Raw genomic sequence first — 12731 nt, 5'->3', positions numbered from 1 at the left:
AGGAATTAAAGTTTTATAATTGCGTACCCGGTGACAAACGCTTTTCAATTCTATTTGGTTAAATAACAACTAACTCTCATGTGTTTCCAGAACATATATCATGTGTTTCCAGAACATATAATCTATCAGTTTAATACTATGTGTTAAAGCCTTCTTTAGAAATATAGCGACTTAACTTAAAATTGTCTTTTTCCCCTTTAAAACGAAACTAAATAAGAGTGCACATTTATATTGGCTTTTAAGCACGTGACACATTGATAATAAAACGATGACAACGATCAATGTTAAAGAAATCTTTTTTTGATGTTAATGATACCAGTCTTCCCAGAAGCGTCGAAAATAGTTCCGTATTTGTTCTGGTAAATGTCAAGTTTGGTCCCATGTAAGGTTTCCCCCTATCAATTTTGTGTCAAGAATTTGTCTTAAAGGTGGTCAATCACATTTAAACAACATTTAATGACATTTTTTACTTTTTGTATATTCTGGTAGAGAATTATTTAAGGAACAAAAGACCGATTACATAGAGTTAGATTCCTATTTGAAATGTATATTTTATTATTTTTATAAAATTTTGTAATTACTCCCCTTTAATATGAAAGTATATAAAAAGCTGGGTATTTCTTTTTATTTCGATACAATGTCTAGTTTTACATTTGCATTTGATAGACATATCAACTATTAAACAATCTGAACCAAAATGCAAGTTTTAAAGCTGTGTGTAGCTTCTGAATTCATTTATTTCCAAGATAGGCAAAGGGAGGTAATAATAATTTTTCAAACTTGCGTTTCTAATGAATTCCATCTAAATACATAATTTTTAATGCAAATACTTTACAAATATATTACAATATGTCTAATATTTATACATTTCCTTAGGCAAAGTATGTTTATCAAATTTATACTTATGATAAAATAACTCTATCTTGGTTGGGCACCCAGGATAAGAAAATGAAATTTTAAAAATACCTCCAGTGAAAATCTAATTTGTATTAAATGTTAAGTGAACATAAATGAGTGTAAATGATCAGATGCTAAAGTTTCGAACAAATCCGTTACATGGCCAAAATCTGATTATCCACCTTTAATAGAAACAGAGCGTTTTCCCGACAATAAAACAGAGCAACAAGGAAAAGTCACTCCAAATGCACACAGGGTAAGCCCGGTCCAGTATATGGTCCAACATCTTTGTGACATACCTGACAAACTCTGAACAAAACGATTCGCTAAATAAAATTATCATTCTGTAAAATCACTCTGTACATTTTTTTTTTCAAAATTGTGAACAGCAATTTCTGACATTTGGAAATAATAATGACATTAAAGTGTTACAGTTAAATAAAAACGATCATATCTGTGAAAATAATCGAAATGATTTAGAATAGATATTTCAAAATCAAAACAGATCAAACGTCAGTTTTACAGAGAGCTAGGCCTTGTACGTAATAAGGTCCGACTAAAGCGTTGAAAATCACTAACTCTCTCTAATACGCCACTTCATCAAAAGGTATCGATTAAGTATGGATATAATTTAGGCTTTGCGGTAAATGTGTTCACCAAGAACTCTTTTTTTCATAAACTTCCGGGAGGTGGATGCAAGTAAATGCAAGGGAGAGTTTAGACTTACAAAGTCTGTTCAGATCAAATAATCTGTAATAATGTTTATTTCTTTCCTTGTACAAACACGGACATTTTCTAAGAATGAAGTTGTCTCTCTAGGCTCATCTCATCAGAGATAAGAGATATTTTTATTTTTTCTCAGAAAAGTGCTATTAAAGAGGATTTTATAGCAGAGATGTTTATTTTAAAGGACTCCGACGAATGATGCTAGTGTACGGAAAGTCTCGAGTCATGCACCTAAGGCTATAACCAAACACCATTGCTTATCATTCTTTTAAAACTTCCCGAATAAAATTGACCTGTAAGTCACATTACTAGATGGTTATTTGGGACAGTGGAAAATTTTGAAGTTGGTGAAAGAGAAGCGCTAAGCAACTTACTTCCGAACTGAGAGTCTAAACCTTTGTGGAAAGGAACGAACATATAGCCTAACACTACCGAGAAACATTTGGACTTGTCATGCTTCATTGATACACGTGAAATATCTTATGTCTAAGCCGATGAAGCCTTGTAGACATACTGACGCAATATTAGGCTACTACATACGCGTTTGTATTTTTCATTTTATGTTTTTGATCTTATCAAATTAATTTTCACCGGCAGACGGAAGCGCACTTGAATGCGAAATAACACATTCTATCCGAAATATATTTCTTTAAAGATACAATGGGTGCATGTAAGTACGGCTACACAAATGCAAAGATATCGCAAGTATTTATGTAATTTGTCTAGTAAATTAAGGGGTAATTATATACAAGTAAATTTTATTTCATATTGAGAATACCTTTGAATTACAGATATCAAAGTAAAAATGTGTTGTTTATGTTTTATTCACACGTGTTTAAACAGATCGCTTTTGAAACAGTGATACTAGGAATTTAAAGTGTCTGCAAAATGGTCCTAATGACTGGTGGTATTTATTGGGTAAAACAGTGGCAACCGATCATCATTATTAGACTGAGCATATGCTAATATTTATTCATGATACATGTAAGCATATGCAACGTCAAGACAAGTCAAAACAAAAGATTTTCGTCTGGCCAAGACGACAGCTAAAACTTTGATTTTGCGTGATTTATATTGACAATGTTCGCCCCTACTTCTAAACATTTTTTGATAATTAATTGACTATTTATATTCTAACATTTACTTGGTTTGGTGTTTAGCTTGTCTACTTGTGGCAGTGAGAGCAATGCCAATCTTCATAGTGCTATCACGCGACACGTGACATGATATCCCATCCAGTCACATTATACTGTCGGGGGCACATATCGTATATTTTCTTTAGTATCATCTTTTAAAGGACGTTTAATTTAATAATAAAACTGGTTTTCGAAACTGATCTCAGAATATCAGTGATGTCAATCGTTCTCAGAAAAACACAAAAATTGGCTGTTGGTTTTCTGAGGTTGGTCTACATAGTTTGCTTTATTAAAACTTTTCTGTAAGAAAAAAAGAGATTTGATTCCGGGATTACATGCAGCAGTGCAGCTAAAATAAGCTTTTAAGAGCATTTCACACCAGTTTCATCTTACACTTTTTCTGAAACATTTAGTCAATGAAGGAGGATCTGCAGACAAACTTCTTTAGTAAACATTATATGTTATATTATCTAGAAAACATCTTAGTTCATCCTGATGCTGGTGCGCCTTAAGCTTTAAGGTTTGTTCTTATGCTGAAATGTAATGCACGTACACTACTGAAGAACATTTTTCTAAAAATACATTAATAGGTTTAGTTTCCATGCCGTGCAAGTTTGATACGCTCTAATTATGGATCATCCATGAATATTTCAAACGACCAGGAATACGGTTTATCATTCTTTTATGTGAAATCATTACTTAGTCAGTGAAGAACAATAGCAACAAAGGAGAGTTAGCAATGTAAGAATACGTGTATAAAAAACGTAGAATAAATGAACTAAGACTGATTTGGAAATCTGACGATACTGAGGTTTAAATAAGTTGCAAGTAAAGACGCAGAGATAACGTAGATTATAAAATGTTGGAAAATAAAGAATTAAATATGTAATAAAAAGGATAAATGGCTTGATGCCGAGGAAGATTTAAAAAGGAGCGGAAGGTATTGTAATTAAGATTGTGATGCAAGTGTGAAGATATTGGTCGTTGTCAAGGTAACGGGTTACAGAGAAGCTTTATATATTGAGTAAGATGTGTCCTATTGTAGGAGAAGTGATATAAATCAAAGTAATATCCACCCAGATACGAAGTTAGAGACAATAGATGGAGTCGATATTGAGAAATCGATGGAGAGGATAATTGAAGATTTGACCGAACTGAGAGAATACGATGTGATAAGCAACACATCATTTACAGGGTGGCCAACCCACGTGTCTTTTGGATACCGTACACAGGGAGAAAACGTCTCAGTTCGGGTAACATTTTGCCAGTATATTTTTTTAGTTACTTAATGGATTTTCATAAAGTAAAGTGCGTCGAAGACAGCAAAATAAACGTTTTCCTCCGCGCAAAGCATCTGCCATCAGTTCTAAATACATTTCTCAAACACTTCACCAAACTGCATTTTGTGGACTGACTGTTTAAATAATGAAGATAACGTACGCGATTTCGCAGTTGGGCGAAGTGTTCGAATTCGCAGATGGGCGAAGTGTTCGAATTCGCAGTTGGGCGAAGGTTTCGAGAAAAGTACCGAGAACAGATTGCAGACGTTTTGTACTGAGGAAAGTACTCGTTTTGCTTGCTTTGACTCTCTGTCTTATGAAAATTCGCCAAGTACTAAGGAAAATATACTGAATCGGGACGTATTCTCTGTGTGTACGATAGCAAAAGTCACGTTGGTAGGCCACCCAGTTAATATATCATGTACAATGATTAAAATGGGATGAAGACAAGCGTGTAAAATGAATTAAAACTTCACAAAGATATGTGACTTCAATATTGAAATACCGAACTAATGACCCTTATCATAACCAAGACACGCATCGCCTCGACTTAAATCATTGATGGTACAATTATTGTAAATATCACCAGTTTTATTGCTGATTTGTCAAATTTTAATTGCATTAAATATATTTTTTCTGTTGTCAAATAAATGAAATATGGCCATTAAAAACGTGATTAAAAACTACACTGACTTGTAAGTGGTTGTATTTATAGTGATTTAGCAAAATTATGAATAACTGAAAAGGCTTCTCATTTAGTCTTTTAAAGTTTTATAGTGCCTTTTTGAAATATGGCTGCCACATTTTCCGCCATGAATACAAAAACTATTGATTTGTTGTTAAATCCTGTTTTCAATAATTTTAATCTCCAATATTTATCAAAGGTTTGAATATTGAGGAAAAATAGTATAGAAAGTTTATTAGAATTTATTGATTTTGGTTCTCTCCCTTTATGGCACTGTAGACGTTCATGTACAGTATTGAAAGTAGTACTTTTTTAACCACGCATTTGTGCATAACATCTATTTGTACTTGTAACTATTTTATTTGTTTTTAACATAAAATTTAAAGCCTTATGGGACTTAAGGCATAAATGGACTCGACTTTATGATCGGGAAACAATGTGCATAACTAGTTTCATCTGTAAACTGGTATGTTTCATAACACTATGAAAATTAGGGATTCACACTTTCAAAATGTTTTGTAGACGATTTAGGAGAATTGTTACGGTTTCATATTCACATCTGTGTTTGCTTCAGTGAACATTCACAAACCCTAGTTTATCGATGCCGAAAAAATCTCATCTTGGTGTAATAATTACTTAAAAACAAGCACATATGAGAGAGGTTTAACTTTGTAAATATAACTGTGCTTGAAACTGTTAGAGAGCCTTACCTCCTAATATTTTTTTCATGACGTATTTGCTAGTTGTTTATGAAATATCGCGACGTTGCTGCAGTTAATACTAACGTACTAAAAATTGTAGCAACTGTTTAACATCCATATAAGCGTTTTAGAGTTACCATTTTTTAAAATTTTTTAGTCCCTTCTGTGAATCATACAACGACCAAAATCAACTTCACTTTTACAAAACCGTTCGTATCAACTTATCGTAGACACAACAATTCAAGTAGAATTTTGGGTCACAGAAATCAAGTTGATTTAGCATAATTATAGAGAAAACATAACCCACTGAAATTTATTTCAAAATGAAGACGCGTCAGTTTTCATGTTTGATTTAAACTATTTATTATACCTCATGACATAATCTTGTTTAGAGTTTTCCTGCAAAATCTGACATTTTCCTTCAACTGTTTAGAGATTATTCAACCTTAGACAAAATTCTATTCGATTCCTGTCGGCGATTAATAGTTGAAGTTAAAATGAGTTAAAAAAGTTTGTGGAAGACAATGAGAAATTTCTTCATAATTATTTAGTATTTCTCTTGTTTGTGAATCCTCTTGAACTGTACATGTTAGCTATTTCAGATTTAGTATGCATTCACATGAAATTTGCCTTTCGAATTAACTAATGTTGCAGAGAAAAGGAATTAAATTACATAAATTGAAGTATAAGTCAGAAAATTATTTGTGAAGCGACCCTATCATATTTTGTACAGTCTTTGTACTTGAAAACGGACACTGAGTTAATAAAACGTGAAATCACTTTTATGTAGATAATCAAAAAATGTTTAAGTAGTGTTGGGTTGCGTCATTTTACAATTATGATATATTATGCAGCAGATATCGAAAACAGTTATAATGTCATGTTATTGTGTCATGTTTAGCGCAAGGTTTTGGTGAACGCATTAATGGACGCTTTTGAGGACGCACATTAAGGGGTTAGGTTTTAGATAGAATATTTTTTAATCGGCCCATTTTCATTTAATCCTAATAGAAAAACATGTCAGGTCTCAGTAAGATATACTTCTTATGATTAACCTTTTAAGACAAAATAGCCGTTTAAGGAAATTGGTCAATACCTACTTAATAATAGGGGTGTGGATGTTTTATAGGGTAAATGTCACGGTTCTGTTTCAAAAAAGTTTTTTAAGGAAGTATGTCAAGTATTAGATTGTTAGGTATTTGATAGGGTCAGTGTCATATGACCGAAATCAAACAGTTTGCTGCGGCCTTATTTCAAGGATATACTTTTATCTTGTAGGTGTCGGATGCTATCAGCTGAACGACTTACAGTGATGTAACAACTGCAGTTTAGATACGGACAGGTACACGAATAGTTGGGACAGATTAGAAGAGAGACGCTGGGTTACGAGAACTTGCGTGACATTGCAAGATTTCAGTTTTCTTAACCTTAGTATAATAAAAGCACTCGAAGCGTCGGAGATTTATAAGTGTATTTGTTTATGGATGGGCAATCGACGATATCGCTTGAAGCCCGAGGGTCGTATATTTCTTCGAAGCATACAAAAGTAAACACAGAAATATATATGATAAACAATAAAATACATTTACACTGAAAACTGTGTTCTAAGCGTGTCTGACAAGCAAAGTACTTCATTTTATTGGGAAAAAGAGACCATACTGGATATACTGAAGGAGCTTAATGATTCATAAAGCAAAGTTTTTACTGAAGCGCAGACGACACCAAGATACAAATAAGTGTAACAGGAAAGGAAATAAGTGTTCCTGGACTTTTACGATGAAACAGTAAGTAGCCACTTGATCTTTATTTCTCACATAATTGTGTTCTCATGGCATAGATTAACTGTCCTGAAAAAGCACTTGGGGAAATGTTTTGACTCTGTTGTTGGATTTATGAAAAACATAACAATAATTCTTAAATTTGTTGTGCGAATATAATGTTTTTTATTTTGTGTAAAGCATGCGAGTCGTCCCCCAGATGTATTGGATCTTTTGTTTTTCAAAACGGAGGCCCCGTTCTCCAAGACTGTCCTTTTAATGCGAAGACGCATATTTATTCTAGGTGTGTAGAACATATATAGAATACCTGATCTCTTTTTCAAATATAACCTTTCCCGTGTTCTGCATGATTCGGATATATACGGATATTCATTGTAAATGCAAAGTTATAAAGGAATTTCAGTTCACTTGCAGAAAAAAATATAGCAGAGACATGTATGCAGTATAACATTAGCAAACGTAATTTTTTTTTATAAAAAAACAACAACAACAACAACAACAGAAAACGTCATTTGCAAAATGGCCCTTCTTATCGTGGCGGCACAGATATTGTATATTCCATGATTCTGTAATGCATGCTAAAAGCCTATACGCTGCATGCCCTACTGAAAATTACATAATGATATTTATTAAAACTGTAACAAGTGCTTGTAAATGGCCATGAATTCTCATCAGTGCGTGTTATGACTGCCTGCTGACTGTTTCTATATATAGGTTACAGAGACCTGTCATGTTATTCTTGTTCGAAATTGAGGAATTACTTTGATTCGTTAGTAATGGTAAAAAAGTGAAAAAGGTGATTTAGCGAGTCTCATAAAACACTCATAATAAAATTTCAAAAGCGTTAGTCACGCGGTAAAAAGTTGACGTTATATATGTATATAGAAAGAGCTATGGATGAACTTTATATCAATAATTTATGTTTTTGTTGAATTAATTTGCTATTTTTTTATTGTTTTAAAACGTTTTACTGAGTAAGTTCTCGCGTATTTTCTATTTAGGTTTAATATCGTATGAAGGAAAGTTCTCAACAAAACATGGGAGGCGGAAGGGAGAAGGATGCTAAAGGGAAGGAGACGCAAAATGACGACAACTCACGGAAGTCGCCGAAGACAAGCGAAAATGGACGGAAACCAATGTCAAAAGATAACACACCGATTCCACCACCAGACGGTGGATGGGGATGGATGGTCGTTCTTGCGTCGTTCTTAATTCACGTGATTGCAGATGGTATTGTATATTCGTTTGGAATATTCTACATGGAGTTCCTGGAATATTTCAAAGGTGGAAAAGGCGAGACAGCTTGGGTTGGGTCACTGGTGCCTGGCGTTACGTTAAGCGTTGGTAAGTTACGTTGATATTGTGACAAATACACGACTTAGTATGATATGCAACAATATCTTTCACAGAACGTTCGTTCAAGACATTACTTTCATTTTTATCAAGTGTTGAAAACTTCAGTGAAGAAAAGCAGTTTGCAAAATATGTATGCTACCCATTATGGCCTGTCAGAGGCAACTAGACCATAGTTTAACCCTTAGCCTTCTGGCGGCCAGTGATTAGACCCGTACAGACCAAGAACTTCCGTGCAGTCTGATTATGGCCTACACTGTTCGCCATTCAGTCAGTATCTGTTTGGTAAGCACCCTTTTAACCTTTAATCAGAAAAGAAAACAAACCCGGACATTAAGTACGAAAATAGCGCTAAAAAGGTATCGCATAATGGAGGATCCAACTAGTTCTCGGTTATTTTGCTCTTCTCTTTCCCTTATTCATATTGCCCGAATCACATGACAGATCTCTGCTTGAGAGTTTCATAATGTCACAAATATAGCATTTTACACTTAGATGATACACCAGCACTACAATAATTTGGGATCTTAGTTTAGCTGCCTTTACAGTGTGTTTGTTTGACTGAAATATTTGTCGTCTATCAACCATTAACTTCATTTTTCGTTTGATTTTTATTATGCATTGACAAATGTAAGTAACAAACATTTAAAATGGGTCCTGGTGTGTGCTGCAACCATTGGAAATATCTCAGTTTTATACACAAATTGAATGATGGACAAGTTCATTATAGAAATTTAGCAGGGTAAGGTTTAATATGTTGTGATCTTGACATTTGACCTAACCACTTCACGGCAAAAGAGGTCATTTACTTACTACAGGCAACATTCTAAGCCATACGCCTAAGTGTTTTCCGGAAATCGACCAGAAACCGTTTTCAGTCGATCTCGAAGCTTGGAGATTTATTTGAAAAGATAAGCAATAGGAGACATCTCCTGACTACAAACAATTATCTTATTAAATTTGAAAGCTGTAAGGGTTAAAGTGCTCCAGATATTGATTCAAGGTATAAACACCCTAAATAAATGGTCTTCTTAAAAGGAAACTGTTACCAGTTTTGAGGTCAGTGTGACCTTTGACCTTTGATCAACTCATCCACAAAAGAATAGAGGTTATCTACTAGACATGGTCAAACGTTTTTACAAAAGTATGCCCTTGTATTCTGTAGTTATTGATCGCAAACTAAATGGTCTATCGACGGACGACTATGAGCAAAACAGAATACTCTCTTTTCTTCGATTATTCGAAGTTTGATAGACGAGGGATGGGGATTCATAATAAGCAGACTCATTGTTTCAGCCTTAAATTCAATTTGATTTGTTTTTGTGCCCAAATATGTCACCGCCCGGGAATCAAAATGAAAGTTATTTTCATTTGCTGAATTTGGATTAAAACGGGTTAGTCTTATATCAAAATTTTACATGGCGTTTTTTTGACGCGATGGGTTCTTAAATCGGAGGCATCTGCACGCGAAATCATTTAAAATGCACCGACTTGCTGTTCATGTAATTCGTCTAATGCCTGAACAACCATGCGCTGTAGTCAGTTTCTTGTTAATACAGAAAGAGGTCAAAGTTGAACATTAGTGACACTGATAGTGTTTATCAAACTTTATCAGAGTTATAATTACACAGATGTCAGCGATTAAATTGACACTTACTCCTTAGATTGGCCGAATTTCGAACATCACTTTAAAGATAACATTTAAGAAAATATGTTTGTCTTGTTCATTCAAGGCCACAAAATAGTGCAATCTGTGTAAAAAATTGTTTGCGTGTCTGTATATTTGTTTTCTCCCGAGTTCCCTTGGCCTCTTTAAAACGTAAATTTGAACTGATTTCGTGGACACATACTTTCAGTTTCGTATAACTATAATTTTGGTAACTTATCTGTCCTAAATAATGCACCAGTTAGGAAGTTGAATAAGAAAAACAAGTATCTGTTTCTGTACTGAAAATTTAAACGGTATGGTTTGATTAAAATGAAATGTCTGAAAAGTGAATGATAAGAGATGACTACTATTCGCTATATTTCCATAGGTCCTCTTGCGAGTATACTAACCAACAAGTATGGATGTCGGGTGACCACTATAGCCGGCGCCATTATTGCTGCTGCGGGCTTTGTGCTAAGCCTTTTTGCTCCGAACCTGTACTTCCTGTATTTCAGTTTTGGCATCATGTCAGGTGAGTAATATTAAAGTAGAAAGATGGATTTTAGCCTTTAGACCCATAATTCAATTCCATTAAGGATTTTCTGCATGCGATTTTCTGCATGCCACCACTCACCGGCTGGTATAGGAAGCCAGTGCTCGTGTAAGCCTCATTGTTGTCCTTGGTGATACCGATACGATACTTTCTCAACCAATCACATGCCAGACAGTTTTGATATTTTCCAGTATATTCCTGTAGGTAGAGTGCACAGCCTCTCCAAGCTACACTCGCCCCTCTTGGTTTCTGAATGGTTAGGAGTTGGTTTTATAGTCTTTATCCTATACAAATAATGCCGAAACAGCTAACCAGAATTCGTAATTACAGATACGGAAATTGCGGATCACTCCCTTAAACCAAACTGCATTTCAAATACTGTAGAAGTCGAAATGGGTTGGGGGAAATCAGTATAACGTTACGACTGCAAAAATTATACTCAGTCTTGTATATTTCATTCTGTGTCTAGAAAGCAAATCTGGTTTAACTGATTTGTCTCTCTCTCTTTGATGAAATAAAGATTTCACAATCCAAGTTTAATTAAATTCTGTACCAGTGGATGAAAAGCAGATAACGTTTTACATAGATAAACTTAATTGTAATTGTATTAATCAATTAAGTATTTCAACTAGCGTTTTCCTGATGACTTATTGTCACATGGTTGTGTCTCAATGTACAGACTAGTCATGTAATTGAATCAGAGGCAATATACACTAAAGAGGACAAAGTCGTGTTCATAACACAAAACATTAACTGAAAAATCCCGTTAGAGAAACTTGTTTCAGGTAATTGCTGTCTTTAGTTAACGACTCTACTAAATCATGTATCTCCTTACATGGGCAAGTGCTTTTATTCCCAGTAGAATTATTCCTTAGGAAATGGTTTGGTTGTTCGTGACACGTTACAGTCCCGGCTTCAGATTTTAATAAACGGCCTTTCGTTAGGTACATAGACACACAGTTTTGTGCAGAATGGGTGCCCAAAGCTAATATAGAAACGATCGTCGCTTTTTGAGAGACAGGGTGCAATAATACAAGTATTTATCAATTAACGATATGTTATTGGGTTATTGGGGCGTAATTGTGTCAGGTATTTGTAGCCCGATGGTGGTTGAATGAGCAAGTATTTGGTCAGCAATTTTTATCCCCCCCCCCACCTTCGAAGAAGGAGGGGTATATTGTTTTGCAGATGTCGGTCGGTCGGTATGTAGACCAATCCGTTTCCAGGTGATAACTCAAGAATGCTTGGGCCTAGGACCATGAAATTTTACAGGGAGATCAGTAGGTTAAAGGTCAAGGTCACAGTGACCAGGAACAGTAAAACGGTTTCTGGACGATAACTGAAGAACGCTTGGGCCAAGGATCATGAAAATTGATAGAGAGGTTAATCATGACCAGCAGATTACCCCTATTGATTTTGAGGTCAGTAGGTCAAAGGTCAAGGTTACAGTGACCCGGAACAGTTAAACCGTTTCCAGACGATTACTTGAGAACACTTGGGCCTAGGATCGCGAAACTTGTTAGGGAGATTGGTCATGACCAGTAGATGACCCTTATAGATTTTTAGATCAGTAGGCCAAAGGTCAAGGTCACATTGACCGGGAACAGTTAAACACTTTTCGGACGATAACTTGAGAACGCTTGGGTCTAGGATCACGAAACTTAATAGGGAGGTTGATCATGACCAGCAGATTAGCCCTGTTGATTTTGAGGTCAATAGGTCAAAGGTCAAGGTTACATTGAACCAGACCAGAACTTTTTGTTTACAGTGAGCAAATAATTTTTGTTCCTTGTGCAATTACTGAATGCATCAAAAGAGCGGGGTGGGGGGGGGGGGGGGGGGGAGGGGGTGCATTTCGTGTTCTACGAGCTCTTGTTGGATTTTGTGCTTTCAATATTGCAAACAAAATTTGCTCTTTCGGTTTGTATAGAATGATGAAAAAATGGGAACTCATTGTTATGTTATATCTCCACA

The 12731-nt window shown here is 35.0% G+C and overlaps 1 protein-coding gene across 1 annotated transcript in view; it reads left to right on the top strand.

Moving 5' to 3' along the window:
* Nucleotides 1-12731, top strand: part of LOC123553806 (monocarboxylate transporter 12-like) — a 43076-nt gene that overhangs the window by 12671 nt on the left and 17674 nt on the right. Inside the window, exons 2-4 of the mRNA XM_045343468.2 lie at nucleotides 6704-7209; nucleotides 8205-8547; nucleotides 10593-10736. Coding sequence (XP_045199403.2) covers nucleotides 8217-8547; nucleotides 10593-10736 — 475 coding nt within the window. The 5' untranslated portion in view covers nucleotides 6704-7209; nucleotides 8205-8216. The remainder of the gene's footprint in view (nucleotides 1-6703; nucleotides 7210-8204; nucleotides 8548-10592; nucleotides 10737-12731) is intronic.

This window comes from Mercenaria mercenaria, chromosome 7 (genome assembly GCF_021730395.1).
Source record: "Mercenaria mercenaria strain notata chromosome 7, MADL_Memer_1, whole genome shotgun sequence".
NCBI lineage: Eukaryota > Metazoa > Mollusca > Bivalvia > Venerida > Veneridae > Mercenaria > Mercenaria mercenaria.
This window is presented reverse-complemented; position numbering and strand designations above follow the sequence as displayed.